The sequence below is a fragment of the Echiichthys vipera genome, assembly GCF_963691815.1.
Source record: "Echiichthys vipera genome assembly, chromosome: 18".
Lineage (NCBI taxonomy): Eukaryota > Metazoa > Chordata > Actinopteri > Perciformes > Trachinidae > Echiichthys > Echiichthys vipera.
This window is the reverse complement of record NC_139843.1, coordinates 17516041-17531427: the sequence shown is the minus strand read 5'-3', so window position 1 is coordinate 17531427 and position 15387 is coordinate 17516041. Positions and strand designations below refer to the sequence as shown.

The following is a 15387-nucleotide window of genomic DNA, read 5'->3' as shown; positions in this document are numbered from 1 at the left end:
TGATTTTGTTACTAATAAAGTTTCTTTGTATTCGGTGACGTAGAGCGTATCGTTTGCGCATGCGCGGCTCGGTGTTCCCACGTGAAGTAGCGGACAGCATGGCCGAAGCAGCAGACGTTGCGTTGGACCGGGCACAGGTAATAATTGCTCCCTTTGCTGCTGTTATACATTTAAACTGTTCTTAACTTTCATGTCGGTTAATAGAAGTAAACGTGACAGTAATTACCTACATTGTTTCGCATCTACAGCAGCTATGAGCTAACTAGTATGAGCTAGCGTGCTAAGTGGTTTAGCAACGAAGCTAGTTAGTTACCGCTTTGTCGGTGGGTATACAGACACGTTCGTAACTGGAGTTCATGTTTCTGTCAGGTGAAAAAGGCCGTCCAGGCTCTGCAGGCTTTCCTCAAAACCAAGTCTACCGGTGACTCCCTGTTCCTGGACGACACTCAGCAGATCAGCCTGCTCTTCACCCTCTGGAAGATCCCCAAACAGCCACAGGCCATCCGCATGTGAGTCCACCACCACACGGGGATAGAAAGCAGCATGCATGCCTCACCTGCTTCTCTTCTGTAGCAGATATCTGCTCTCATCTGAACCTTTTATGATTATAACATCTCATTCCGCCCCTCAGTCCCCTGCCCCATGGCCAACGGACTGACACAGACGAGGTTTGCCTCTTCACCAGAGATGAGCCCAACATGAGCTCAGAGCAGACCCAGAGGTTTTATAAGAAGCTGCTGGAGGAGAGGGGCGTGAAAAACATCACCGAGGTACCAGTCAGAGTCCTTATGGAGCACTGGCAGCTGCTGATTTGAGCATTCATGCATGCAAAACCGCAGACAAACACATTCATCAGCGTGGATAAATGTAAATTGGAGTATAACATACATTTATTATAGCACAGTAGTTGTCTACTAGCCGCAGTGGCTGGTAATGCTGCCTTCACGTGCTATGTGTTGTGTTCAAGTGCTTTTGAAGATTTAGATTCAAGATTCAAGAAGCTTTATTTATCCCAAGGGAACATATTTTGCAACAGTTTCAATACAAAGGTGGGTAAGGATCAGAGTAACAATAAGCTAACATAATCAAATCAAAATAAAGTTAACATAAAATAAATCAAACAATGAACTAAGTGTGACAGAGTGCAACAGACATTGTGGTTAAGCGTAGGTATATACAATATACAACAATACGCAGCGTGCAGTTTAGCAGCAGATTGAAATAAAATAAGTACAAACTAAATAAGTGAGAAGGAGCGATAAGTGATAACAGTGTTAGAAATGTAGTAGCATTTCCTACAGAACTAAGTGACAGTATGGCACAGGGAAGTGTAGCAGCATTTCTTAGTGAAGTAAGTTACAGTAAAGTACAGTGTAGCAGCATTTTATTGAGATACGTTACAGTAAACCACAGTGAAATGTAGCAGCATTTCCTACAGAACTAGGTTACAGTAAAGCACAGTAAAGTGTAGCAGCAGTAAGTTACAGTACCACTAAATAAAGTGATGTGGTGGTGATATAAAGTGACAGTGTAAAGTGTAGCAGCACTAAGTTACAGTACCACTAAATAAAGTGATGTGGTGGTGATATAAAGTGACAGTGTAAAGTGTAGCAAAGAAATGAAACATGTCAGACCCACAGATCCTGGCCTGCTAGCTAGCATCTGCTCTGGGTAGGTAGACCAAACAATAACACTATTTTTAAAAAAGGTTTAAAAAGTGTAAACACATGATATTGGGATAGTCTGTCACAACATTGTGTAGGCTACAGAAACTATCCGCTCACCGCAGCAGAAAACCTTTAATGGCGTGCAGTGCTTACCATTCACGGCTCTTGCGTTGTGCTCCGCCATGTTGAAAAGGTCAAAGGTTATTTTATCTATGCAACTCGTGTATCTAAGTATTCTACAAGCTCCAAAGTGAAAATTTCCACATGAGTTGGGTATTCATGGGCAATTTACACGTCCGCTTTTGGTATTTACCATATTTTCCATAGGACGTGAAGGCTCCATTAGTCCTAAATCTTACACACCACTAATGTTTTACCAGTAAAGGTTTTGGTCTACATTAAGACCTCTTATTGATGGCTTCTTGATGTGTTCCTATACGGCGCAGATCATCCCATACAAAGTCCTGAGAACGGAGTATAAACCGTATGAAGCCAAGCGCCGTCTGCTGGGAAACTTTGACATGTTCATTTCTGACGACCGCATCCGCCGCCTGCTGCCATCGCACATCGGAAAGCATTTCTACCTGGGGAAAAAGTAAGACCTCTGTTGTACCTTCAAATGTTAATATCTTCAACACGATAAAACAGCAAATGTGACAGTCACGTGTCAGTTGTTCAGTGCTCTCCCCCGTGAGTCCTCCATGATCTAAAATAAAAAGGTATACCACTTATGGCTGTCAAAAACACACGTTAGATTCGATCAATTTTAAAAAAAACATGAACGCCAGAAAAAAATCACGCTCTGTTGTTTGTATGTGTGATCAGAGATCAAAGGAGAGGGGAGAAAGGCAGTAAAAACTCTCACAATGAGCAGAAATCAGCCCTAATAATGGCTATTCTTTGCCACACTCATTGACTAAAATCCCCTTAAATATTTTTAAATGTCTCTCACGGCAAATATAGATTAATTCATCACAAAGCATTTAGTAAATTAGATTTTTTTTAAATAGTTTGAAAGCCCAAAAAGTTCATATGTTACAAAAAAGTAATTTAATAATCATAAAATGGTGCCAAGATTAATGTTAATTTGCTGCCTACCATGCCTGCAAGTTATTCTACCAAAACTGCCAAACTGAGAATTTGCTCTGCTGTACGTGCTCCTCTTCTTAGCCCCTTTTCTGTGTTTTCCAGAGAGCCGCTGAGTGTGAACCTGCAGAGCAAACATCTGGCCAGAGACATCGAGAGAGTCATCCAGGGCACCATCTTGAAGGTTAACAACAAGGGCTGCTGCTGGTGAGAATCGCTCTATTTCTCTGTGTTTCTAATCAACTCTGAAACTTCTCTATCTCTCTCAGTGAAACAAACTTTTTTGAGCTTATTGCTCATTATAATTGCTTTAACAAGATGGCAAACAAAACTAGGGGTGCACCAATCTGACTTTTTTTTAGTCCCAGTGGGCTTTTCGCTACCGATCTGTGTATGTTTGAAGTTGTATGCTTCATTGTCTGGAAGTGACTGAGATCATTCTTTTATGTTTAAGACAACATCAGGGTTGACTTAAACATCGCTTTTCTAACTTCGTAAAACACATATACACTTACTGAATTGTTATTTATTAAAATTATTAATGGTGCACCAGGCTAAAATATCTTCAAAAGACAAAGAAATTACAATTCCTGTTTAACCCTTTTGCCGTACAGCAACCAGTTGGTGAAAACATGGACATAAATTTCATAATATATACAGAGTTTAACATAGAATATAACAGATTGTCCCTGATATGTGATTCAGCTGTTTAAGTCAGTATTGATCATTTAATGGTATTGGTCGCTGCATCCCCTAAAAAAAACATTTTAGTTTCCCAGAATGTTTTTGTAATTGTCAAGAGCACCTCTTAGCAACCCTGTCGATTCTGTGAAGTGTTTGATACGGGCGATTGCTGGTGCCACAGAGATTCAATGCAAATCCAGATGGACCTCCTCTTCCTGTGGAGCCCGTCTCTACAACTTTGATACACAATATGGAACGTTCACATGAACCGCAAGAATACCTGTATCTGTACCACTTGCATTGATGCTTAGTTTCACACGGTAACCTGATCATGATCGGCCTGTATTGTAGCATGGCACGTGTGGCCCACGCCGGCATGACCGCAGATGAGGTGACGGAAAACATCGAGGCTGCTTTCCAAACAGTGGTGGCCAATCTACACATGGTGAGTGTAGCTGCCCAGTGAATTTCATTAGGGTTGGTTTAGTCAGAGGTCATTAATGGACCAAGTTTCCTGCATAACTTCCACTTTTTTTTATATAAGCAACTGTATAAATTGTTTTGTTTTATTTAATTCTATTGTAAATAAAATACAAACCCCAATTCCAATGTCGTTGTGGTGTTAAAGCATAAATAAAATCAGAATACGATTTTCAAATCCTTTTCAACCTATATTCCGTTGAATACACAACAAAGACAAGATATGTAATGTTCAAACTGATAAACTTTTGTTTGCAAATATTCAAAGCTTCAACAATTAGTGTCTTCCGTTCCCAAACGCGTATTGAGCGTTAAAAAGAAAGGGGGTTTAGCACAGGCACAGTTTTTTGGGAACAGGTTGCAGGTATCAAATTATTGTGAATGAGTGAATATTTGCAAAAAAAAACATTGGCTATTAAATATCTTGTCTTTGTAGTTTTTTCAAATGAATATAGGTTGAAAAGGATTAGCAAATCATATTCTGTTTTTTATAATTACGTTTTACACATCATCCCTACTTCTTTGCAATTGGGGTTTGTATATGTACAGATGTTTTATGTCTGTGGGGGGGTTGCTTATATTTCATTGTGCATACCTGTGTGGTAAAATGACAAGTAAATGAGTCTTGTAATGTTCTTCACTATTTTGGTTTTGTTAGCATTGTCTTGTGCTGCGTCTCTCTTTTTGTAGATGGTGCTTTGCAACATATTGCATCTTTGTTGCTTTAGGGCTTGTGCAGCAAATTCAACTTTTGGCCACCCTGAAATCTGTACTGCCTTTTTCCTGATTATGTCTTATATTTGCATGATTATGGACAGAAAGGACCAGTGATAAAGCTTGCCCATATAAAGAGTCAAACGTCCGTTGCCCTACCCGTCTACACCTCCGACCTGAACCACCTCAACCTGCTGGAGGAGGCAGAGAAACAGGCTCAGACTGCCAAGAAAGAGGTTAGAGTAAGAAGTTGAAGCTCAAATGTGCATCTTGTGTCTGAGCTGGATTTATTAGAAAAGATGCGTAAAATAACCAGCTCATGTGTTTGTGGTTTCCAGAGAGGTGCAGCCAAAAAGGCAAAGAAGAACAAGACTGAGAACATACAGCAAACGGATACTACTGCAGAGGGAGAGGAGGAAGAAATCCCACAGCTGGTTCCCATAGCAACACCTAGCAAAAAGCCTAAACTGGAGGTCAGTACTGCTCAATTTAAATACTTGAGACTCCTGAGATAACTGTTTATTGTCGTGATGACCAATCCGCGTTGACTGACTTGATTTGAATTGACAAAAGAAGGGTTGAACCAGGGTCATATAACCCAGGTCTGACCCCGGTCATTGGTTTGAAAGGGGAAGTGGACTGCAGACCCTTATTTCCTTTCTGTCTTTCTCTGTAGAAACCATCCAACAAGAAGCAGCTGGAGAAGGCACCCAAGCCCGCTCAAGTGAAGAAGGGAAGAAAAGCACCGACCAAGAAGCCGAAGAAGGCCGGCAAGACCGACTTCAAAGTCAAAAGAAAAGTGCCTAAAGTGAAATGATTCTCAGTCGAGCATCTTTGCACATTACCCTCTCAACATGGACATTTTACACAACACACAGGACCAGATAGCTCAGTCTCAGTATATTGAGTCTGTTTTGACTGTTTTTGCTTGGTTGAAGCAGTTTATAAACTTTATCTGAAACTATCCATGTTGTGTTCTCTTAATGCTTTGTAACAATAGGCCTTTGTCACAGTAGATATAATAATCATAGCAGGAAAAGCACAGGTGGAACTAATATTGCTGTTTTTATTTAAATGAGCAATGTTTAGGGTATAGTGGCATCTAGCGGCGAGCTTGCAGATTGCAGCCAACTGAATACCCCTCCACACACCCCTCTGTTTCCAAGCGTGAGGGTGGATGTTAAAGTGTAGTCACCGAGCGTCGCTGGTTACGTCTTACGTCCGGGGGTGGCGGTAGTAAGAGTTGGGGGTGCAGAGAGAAACTGTGACACCATAACGTCATATTAAATGCGTGACATTAATGGTTTAATAGTTACTGACAATTTGACACTCATGAGTGTTAAACACCACAACAGGCAGCAAACTTAAACACCAACATACCGTATGTTAAAGCCACAACTACTGCAGGAGGGAGTGAGATGCCAGAGACCTGTGACCCATTACCAGGTTATAGTTTACAAGATCGCAGGACAATAACTTAAACCTGACCCTGCAGAGGTTCATATGAGACATCTGTCACTCTTTTTCACTCTAACTCCAGTCTGCAGTTTAACTTCACTGGTAAATGAGACTTAAACAGAGGCTTCCACCCTTTGACAAATAGCCATGCTTTACAGACTGCTTACGCTAAAAACAAGTAAACTTTTGCTTTGCAGTTAAACCAATTTAGAGTGCGGATCAATTGTTGACGTTCGCACAGTATGTGTGAACTTTTGATTACTTGATGACTACTTCCTAGCATCCACCATCATATTCATAACTGGTTTTATTAGTGTATACTCTCCTGAAACTTAGGATGAGCTCTATGATCTATATATTGTATCTTCTTCCACACTGACCGCCCTGTTTTAAAGTAGCCCAGAACAGACAAACCAAACAGTGGCTCTAGAGAGGGCCTTTTTCACGTTACATTACCTGAAAGCCAGCACAACCGTTCTTAGTTTCAGACGATTATACACAAACGAAAACATGGTTATGAGTTTTCCATTTCTGCCAATAGATCCTAAACACTGCTCCTTTTAAGAATGTCATAGAGCGATCATACAGTACAAAGTGACAGGGCTCTGAAACTAGTGAAGCTTAATGGAGTGCGGCCCTTTATTAACATTAAATACACCTGTTGATGCAATATCAATGAGTGTGAAAAATACCTATAAACGCTTATGATGGCTTAGTGATTATTCATGTATAGCTTAAAGTACAGTATATGATAGATCCTCCAAGAATGTATTTCTCAAAATGGGAGTCACCACATTATTACTTTAAAAATGACTCATGGATAAATGATAGAATTATGAAGTTTTCAGCTTTTGGGCTGAAGAATTAGTTTGCACTCTTTTAGATCCTCACCGTCAGGCTCTACGTATGGTTCTATACACTTCATAAATATGAACTGTTTATACACCTTTTGTGTACTTGAACATCTAAAGTGCTTTAGCCTTGAGACCTGTTTGCTCAGGGTGAATTTAACCATCAGCCCTGTGCGCGTTTAGCAGCCAGCCGTATCCGATGACATGTCTATTGTTAATGAGATCTCACTCTGGCTTGTACAGCTGCTGTCTTCTACTTGAGTGTAAAACTGCCATGTGGGCACAAATGCATTCCCCGTGAGTCTTTGCATCTTCACCATACTTACTGAAAATACAAGCTCTGACTCTACATGCCGATCTGAGACATTAATATATTACATTACTACATTTCTGCAGACACTATTTTTCTTTTGAGGGTATAATGCAACAAGATGGTCACGATATTGCTGTCAACAGGTGGGCTGGGTCTGTTTATTCATCCAAGCCCTCCCTTTGCTGTGGGGGCGTGGTGGGCCATTTGGAATTACAGTGTTCACGGGTTACTGGGCAGGAGAGTAAGAGATGCATCATGCAAACACCCTCTTGTTGATCATACGGGAGGATATAGCTCCTTCGTGTGACTGTTGGGAGAAGGCTGCATTGATTTCCACAGACCGGACAGGCTCGAGGCGAGCTCTGGATGTTCACTGTCTGTTGTTTCCATTATTCATGTGTTCTCATAGAGGAGAAACAAGGCAGTAATCATTCTGTGAAGCGGCCATGGAAGCAATTGGAGAAACTTCATTTCCAGATGACTCTGGGAATCAAAGCCTGTGCCCAGACCCTCACACAGACGCTGCAGCGGCCCCAGGCTTGGCCCACCTCCACAAACCCATCATCGTGATGGTGATGGGATCTCTGATGTCTGCTGCAGGCGGGCTCCTCTTCCTGCTCCAGTCATTGGGGGTGACTGAAGCGTCCCGCTCTGTAGCCTCAGCCTGCCTGTCCATAGGGCTGATGTTTGTTGTGATGGGGCTGGTGTGGATCCCCGTACTGAAAGAGAAGCAAAGGCGGAAGCGGTACTGCCAGGGGGGCTTGAATAGAAGTGACTTTATACTGTGAGAGTGGAAACTATTTTTGTCTGCGATGATGCAACTGTTTCCTTTGAAACATCCAATACAGTCACAATGCTGGTGTGGTTTTTGCTGATAACGTTCTGTCGTAAATTGTACTTTGACCGCTGCAGGTTGTTTCATGTTAGTCGATGAGGATTACACTTCACTGTCCTGCAGACACACATCTGGATTAACTTCTTGTTTGGAGGATCTCCACTGCCACCATGTCAACATCTGTACAGTTGGAGCCAGTCATGGAGAGAAGGTACGAAGGAGTCGGTCGCTGCAAGTGCTCGTTCTGGTTTGCGGTGGCCCATGACATAGTCGGTATCTTCATCATGATGGTGGGGGTGTTTGGAGGACTGGTTATCCACGATTTGTTCATCTATGCGGGGGCAATCATCATTTTCCTCAGCCTGATCTGGTGGGTGTTCTGGTACTCCGGGAACATCGACGTGCCACCCGAGGAGCTGGAGGACGACGTGGGCCTGATCAAGCTGAAGAACCGCGGACTCAGCAGGGCGGTGAGGCGTGCATCTGACCGCCTTACAAGCAGGATCAGGAACTCTTTCAGAAAGAATGAACGGTCCATCAGAGAAGACTCCACAGGCAACAACAGACCTTCAAACACTGCTACAGAGGTGTCGCTCTCCACTATCTACGGCAACACCATCGCCTCGTCATCTAAAGAACTTGTGAGAGAGACCATGTCAGTATGAACATCACAGAGTGTAAATGACAGACACTGAACCTGGATCTTTGTTTTGTTTCCTTTGCTCGTCAGTTTATCCTGCTGAAAGGCATTTTGTGTTTGCACTGCTAACGCACCAGTAATGATTAGACAGCACTGAAGTCTTGTCTAGATAACATCCACATGTTCTTATCAGGCTGATAAGATGTCAACTTTGCACACTATAACAGTGTGCAAATGGCTCTGATTTAGACCACAGCATTCTCATCAGTCACTTATTCGTTGTCATGTTTGCTTGAGTTGCAGAGTTTGCAGAGGAGTAAAGTAAATATTGTTTAGAAAAATAAAAGCTATAATATATAAGTATATGATGAGGCTGACTCTTGTGTGACAGGAATATTTAAAGCTCCTTTATTGTAAAAGGACACCAGTGGATATGAACCAATTGCAGCCAGAAAGATGTTCATTTATTTAATGTATAATGGTAAATTGAAACTTCATAATCTCACCTGTCTAACAGATAAAGTACAGTACATGTTCAAACATTCAACCACTCAATGTCACCTGTCTCCAACTGCACTGAAAGGAACATCCCATAGTTATTGTGTATATTCAGTGCATTTGAATAGTTGGACAATGATTAGCTTTCACAATATTTGTGATGTCACTGATTGGGCCTGACTTGGCGCGTTGTGTTTGGGCCGCGCTGTAATTTCTCAAAATTCCTTCGGGCTGGAATCAAATTGGGATTGTGCAAATTTCCTAGATATCTATTCATTTTTCTCTTACTGTCCGTCTGAATATACACTGGAGATCAAAGTTAGAGAACAAAGTATTTAAACTTGATTTATTCTGAAATACTGTTTTTTGTTCATAATTTGATAGAATATCCGCGGTGGCTGTACCCCTGCTGTACTAGCATGTTCTTTTAAATAACCAAGGCACTTCAACAAAAACCTTTATTATGTGAAAAAAAGAGTAAAATTAGAGAACAGTAACCATTGTGTCAGAAGAGAAGATGTAAACAATGTTTTCTTCGGGCTATTTTCTCACACTGCTATGCTTTGATCTGGGTCCATTCTGACTCAGTTCAGTAACTGTAATGGGTTTATTAGACGTTACTTTGACGCCAAGGATTTTCCAGAGATTCTCTTTGGGGTTTAGAGCTTGACTCTGGGCCGGACATTTCATTGTTTTCAATATTCTTAGCTTTAAGGAACTGCCTAACCCATTTGCAGTTTGATAGGGGGCATTGTCTTGAATGAAAATTGCAGCTGATTTGGAGACAACTGCAGTGAAGCATTCACATAAACCTTTGCATTCACCCTGCCATGTAGCTGTACAAGAGCCCAACTCCTGCTGCAGAAAACAGGGGTAAAGCCTCAGCGGATAGTCTATCAAATTATGAACATGGGGAGTGACTGTAGCGGCACTTTCTACCTTACAAACATACAGAAGTGCTGACAGCTCATTTAAAGTCATTCATTCATTCATTCATCTTCAACCACTTGTCCCTATCGGGGTCGCGTTGGGCTGGAGCTGATCCCAGCTGATATCGGGCGTGAGGCGGGGTACACCCTGGACAGGACGCCAGTCTATTACAGGGCACAAAGAGACAAACAGAGACAGACAACCATTCACACCTACAGGCAAATTATATGTCATCATGGAATGAGTGTTTTGATACTTTCACAGTTTTAATATAGCAACATTAAAAAAACACATGCTAAACTCACTTTTTACAGAATGCGACCAGGACTAGCTGCCAGGAGCAAACTTCTGCTGGAGAAACACTACATCCCTTTATGTACTAAATATACTGAACTTTCTCAAACGTATCTTGCTCTCTACTCATGCATTGGTGTTTTTTTACAAGCATGAGCAGCAGCCTAGTGTAAGTTTGTTCTCTATCAAACAGTGTGAAATAAAGAGTTACGTCATTCTTTCTCGTGGTATAGCCAATGCTTTAAACTTGTGTGTTTGTATAAGTCACACTCCACAGATTCATCTGGCTCCAAAGGCCTCACCAGCAACAGTTCACATCCCACACATATACAGTACAGTATGTGCTTTAAAGGAATACATCCCTGGACGTAAGAACAAAGACAGAGCCAGCTAAAGACTAAAATGACCCAATCGTTATTGAGAGCCTTTTTTTAAGATTGTTTTTTGGCAGTTTTCCAAGCCTTTATTATATAGGACAGATATGAAATGAGGTGAGAGAGAGAGAGAGGGAGACATGCAGCAAAGAGCCGCAGGTCAGAGTCACACCTGCCACCATCTGAGCGAGGGCGGTGGAAGCCGTGGGGTAAAAAGTAGAGAAGACCCTGACTCACACACGCACACGCGCACACGCGCACACGCACAGACACACACACATACACACACACACACACACACACACTTTAAGACCCTGGATCGATTTGGAGGAAGCTTCACAACAGTGCAAGATGCAGTCATGAAACTTGGCATCTACTGTCGACCTTTTAACTGCCCCTAAAGATCCCCTGTGCATGTGTGTGTGTGTGTGTGTGTGTGCACACCCCTCTCAAAAGTCTGTGGCCCAGGACAAAGAAAATGTTTCAAAGGAGCATCTTGCTCCACTCTTGGGGATGAAACCTACTTATTCAGTGTTAACATACATTTTATTGATAAATTCACAGGAATAATTACAATTGGAGCACCTGCAAAATACTTTCATTTGTGAAGCTCAGTCTCAGCATGTGTACTCAAACACTGTATTAGGCTGCTTTTTGTGGCAGTATTGTTGGATTTGGTGTGATAATACTTTTAAAATGATGCCCCTGTGAGTATTGCTTCAACAGGTTTCCAATTAAGTAATTGTCAAATCAAATGGGGATTATGTTCATTCAGTGTTTTATTCTGTTATTAAATTAAATTCAATTCAATTTTATTTAAAGTGCCAACAAATGATAACAAAAGTTATCTCAGGACACTTTACAACCTAGGTAAAGACCACACTCTATGACTTATTTATGATAAAAATAGACCCGACAATTGCCCACATTAAGAATATTGTCCGAGTTTGTTTTTGCACTGTATGTTGTATGTAAAGATTTCTGAATCTTAAAAATGTAAATGAAAATATAAAAAACAAGTAGGATAAATAAAATAAGAATATATTTGATAAATATAAGAAAATAAAAAACACCTCTGTCTTTCTATCCGCCTCACAGGCATGCACGTGCGTGCGTCAGTAGGCGCCATGGCAACAGAATGATGGCCCGGCCTATATAAGAGCTGCGGACCAGTCCATCTCTCCCTTTGCACTTGGACTCGGACACTACGTGACCTTCAGCCCAAACTGTGGAAAACGAACTCTTGAGTTTGAAACCGCTGCAGAGAATTTTCAGAAAAACAAAACAAATCTTGAGAAACAAAACGAGCCTACTCAACTATTGTGGAAAACGGAAGAGCTTCAAAATGGCCCTCCATCTTCCACAGGTCAGAGAGGAACACCTGCTGGGAGCCGTCCACCCAGGTAAGACAACTTTTACATTTATTATTTAACATTTTATGTCTGATTTATCGATTTATCCACTGAACAATACTAATACTAATCCTACTTTTACCAGTAAGTTAGTTATATAACGTTAACATCGGCCTCAAAGGTGAACTTTTGACAAATTTGGTGAACTCAGACTTTTTCTCGACGATTTCTTCACGTTTATGATTATTTGATGTAAATAATATATGAAATATTCTGTGACATGTGTGAAACGTATTAATGAATAGTTAAGTGATATGAAAACGCAATTATTTTGGTTTAAGGGCATTAAATTTGACTAATTTGGCATGAAGTTATTAAAACAAAGATGGCGACCGGCCTGACTTTCATAAAAAGCCAGAAACGCGCATCGTTGTTCACCATGGAGACGATGGAACTCTTAGGAGCAGGCCGTCATGACGCACAGGCGCGCGCAGGTGAACCAGGGCACGTTCCGGCGTGGATGGGAGCTTACTAATGCAGAAACATCCTTTTAGTTTCAGATCATCACAGTAAATGAACTTGTTTTATATTCAGGACTATTCTCTGTCCTCTTTGTCTGTGTTTATTATTATTAGTAGTAGTAATAGTATATATATATATTTTGTATATTATCATTATGCTGTTATCTGCGAATTTGATGAATAGTGTTCAACCACATAGAGTAATGTACTTGTATTTTCAAGTCAATTTAAAAAAAAATGTTTTTTACAACATAGCAAAAGCTAGATTAAGTTGATCAAGTGATCAAGAAGAGAAGCTGATGGTTCTCTTTAGGTCTCACTTTGATGCAGTGTAAATTGATTCCCATGTGTTTAACATAATTGAAAGCTGCACAATGTTTGATATAACTTATAAAACGGTAGCCTCTGTTGTGTTGGTGGCTTTATCACAGTGTCGTGCAGGTATTAGAGCCAGGCTAATCTATATTAGACATATCAGTATTTGTATGTATCAGTGTTTTTTTTTTAACTGAACATGTAATTCAGAAAGTTTTGCTTGGGATGATTTCAAAAGGGTTTCATTTAGCTATTTAAACAAAAGTATTTTAATGGTCAGCCACTGTCTTATTGATACTGAACCTGATGTTTATTAAGCAATTTCTATTTTTATATATTCTTTATATTCTAATACATTGTATATATAATGTATAATATCGTTAAATATTCTATAATGTAGTTCCTTGTTCAGGAAAGCATCTTTCTGAGTACCTTTGCAGTCACATCGCTGTAAAAGTGATGCACTAGTCACATAGGATATTTCATTCCAGCTCAAATACTCACTATGTTTACTGCCTTATGGGTAATTGGTGAATATTTCCCCTCTAATGTCGGTATCTGCATCAAGAACACAATATCTGTCTGGCTCTGATAGGTATGCTGTTAACTTTGATTGTTGCTAATTTAGTCCAACGGCTTCATGTTATGAGAAATCCTGATGATTTGTAGTCATATTTTCAGGCTTTTTATCTTTTTTCCCCTCAGGTGGTGGAAACTTCTTCATCAGACGTCCTCCAGGAGAGGGCCTCCCTGAAGGAGCAGGTGAGTATGGGATTTATGTTGTAGGTGACCTCATTCCCCCTCTCTTCTCAGTTGAAGAAAATGAAGAAGTCTTTCCCCTGGACACCGATGAGGAGGAGGATGAAGACACTGAGGATGATGACGACTTTTCTGACGGCGTCAGCGAAGATTCCGGGTATGAGTCCCTGTCTGAAGATGAAGATGAAGAGGACGTTGACGAGGATGTTGAAATGGACGTTGAAGAGGACGATGATAACAACATCCGACCTCGCTCCCCTCTCGTCCAGCAGTTACTACCTCCAAGCTTTTGGCAGGGCATGTATCAAGAGTTCCCTCCTGTTCCCGCCGGCGCTCCCTCCTGGTCCTGTCCTTTTGGCATGCAGCGTCCTCAAGACGGTCTGCCCTCAGCCTCTCAAAGGCCAGAAGAGTCTGCTCCATCAACTTCAGGCCTTGGCTCCTCCAGAAAGAGAACCAGGGAAGAGAGCGATACAGGGGAGGTGAGTACGAAGAGGCAGAAGTGGAACTTTGAGGACAGCAATGAGGAGTCAACGCCCTCAACCTCAGGCCTCAGCTTCTCCACAGACAGGACCAGAGAAGAGAGCTACAGGGACTCAGCACCCTCAACCTCAGGCCTCAGCTTCTCCACAGGCAGGACCAGAGAAGAGAGCTACAGGGACTCAGCACCCTCAACCTCAGGCCTGGGCTTCTCCACAAACAGGACCAGAGAAGAGAGCTACTGGGACTCAGCACCCTCAACCTCAGGCCTAGGCTACAGAAGATACTTCCACTACCCAGTGGTTGATGACAGTGACTCTGATTAAGGCTCAGAGACCAGTTTGCTGCAGGATTGCAAACCTTTGCATCTGGCAGGGCAGATAAATCCTCATGTAGCCTTTGCGTCTGGCGAGGCTAACAAAGCCCTCGGTAGCGTATTGCAACAGAGCCTGTTTGTATAGATTTGGTAGGTAGCCTTCCCATACGTCTGGCGGGATTGGCAATGCCTTTGGTAGCGTGTTGCACCCGGTCATTTTCTCTTTTAAATATTAGCACCCTTTAATGGTAGGTAATGAATGCATTTATGTTGTACTTTCATTTACTCAGTCACACACACTAATGGCAGCAAGCTACCCTGCAAGGCACTGGCCTGACCATTGGGAGCAATGTGGGGTTCAGTGTCTTGCCCAAGGGCACTCTTTGATTTCTTTTTTAAGGTGTATACGCAGAAACCATGGGTAAGTTATCAACTCATTAACAAAAAGGTAAGTCAATACTTAATTGAAGCATTAACTCCTAAAAGTCTTCAGCTCACAGTAATTCAAAGATTCTTGATTTGACACGTTGTGTTGTGCACTGTCATGTGTTTGTTTTCAGTAGGATGTAGTTGGCTGTAACAGACCAGGGTAATTAACAAAAGTTCTTTTTTGTTTCATTCTCTTTGTCTTAACATTCAGGATTTCCTTGATGACAGAGAAGCTGTGTTCACTCTAAACCAGACGAGAAGGACGGATGACTACAGGACCAGCAGGAGAGCGGGGTCATCTTTCTTCAGTCGGCTAATTAAGTAATCCCCTCACTCAGACTACAAAAGTACCAGTAGTGACATAAAGTAGTGTCATGTTACATTTACACATGGA

The 15387-nt window shown here is 41.6% G+C and overlaps 2 protein-coding genes across 2 annotated transcripts; both read left to right on the top strand.

Annotated features, from left to right (window-relative positions):
- Positions 1-76: 76 nt before the first annotated feature.
- rsl1d1 (ribosomal L1 domain containing 1) lies at positions 77-5597 on the top strand. Its single transcript, XM_083932688.1, has 9 exons — positions 77-137; positions 370-509; positions 632-770; positions 2114-2262; positions 2859-2960; positions 3789-3882; positions 4736-4867; positions 4970-5104; positions 5308-5597. The coding sequence occupies exons 1-9, from the start codon at positions 99-101 to the stop codon at positions 5446-5448; spliced, it is 1071 nt and encodes a 356-aa protein (XP_083788814.1). The 5' UTR covers positions 77-98; the 3' UTR covers positions 5449-5597.
- A 2661-nt stretch (positions 5598-8258) lies between these two features.
- On the top strand, positions 8259-8753 carry LOC310960790 (transmembrane protein 238-like; the record flags this gene model as incomplete). Its single annotated transcript, XM_083932597.1, has 1 exon — positions 8259-8753. One exon carries the CDS (start codon positions 8259-8261, stop codon positions 8751-8753), a length of 495 nt encoding a protein of 164 aa, XP_083788723.1.
- Positions 8754-15387: the final 6634 nt, after the last annotated feature.

Coding starts and splice junctions, on each gene's coding strand:
- rsl1d1 (XM_083932688.1), top strand. CDS start 99: ATGGCCGAAGCAGCAGACGTTGCGTTGGACCGGGCACAG. Junction 138..369: donor TTGCGTTGGACCGGGCACAG/GTAATAATTGCT, acceptor TGTTTCTGTCAG/GTGAAAAAGGCCGTCCAGGC. Junction 5,105..5,307: donor GCAAAAAGCCTAAACTGGAG/GTCAGTACTGCT, acceptor CTTTCTCTGTAG/AAACCATCCAACAAGAAGCA.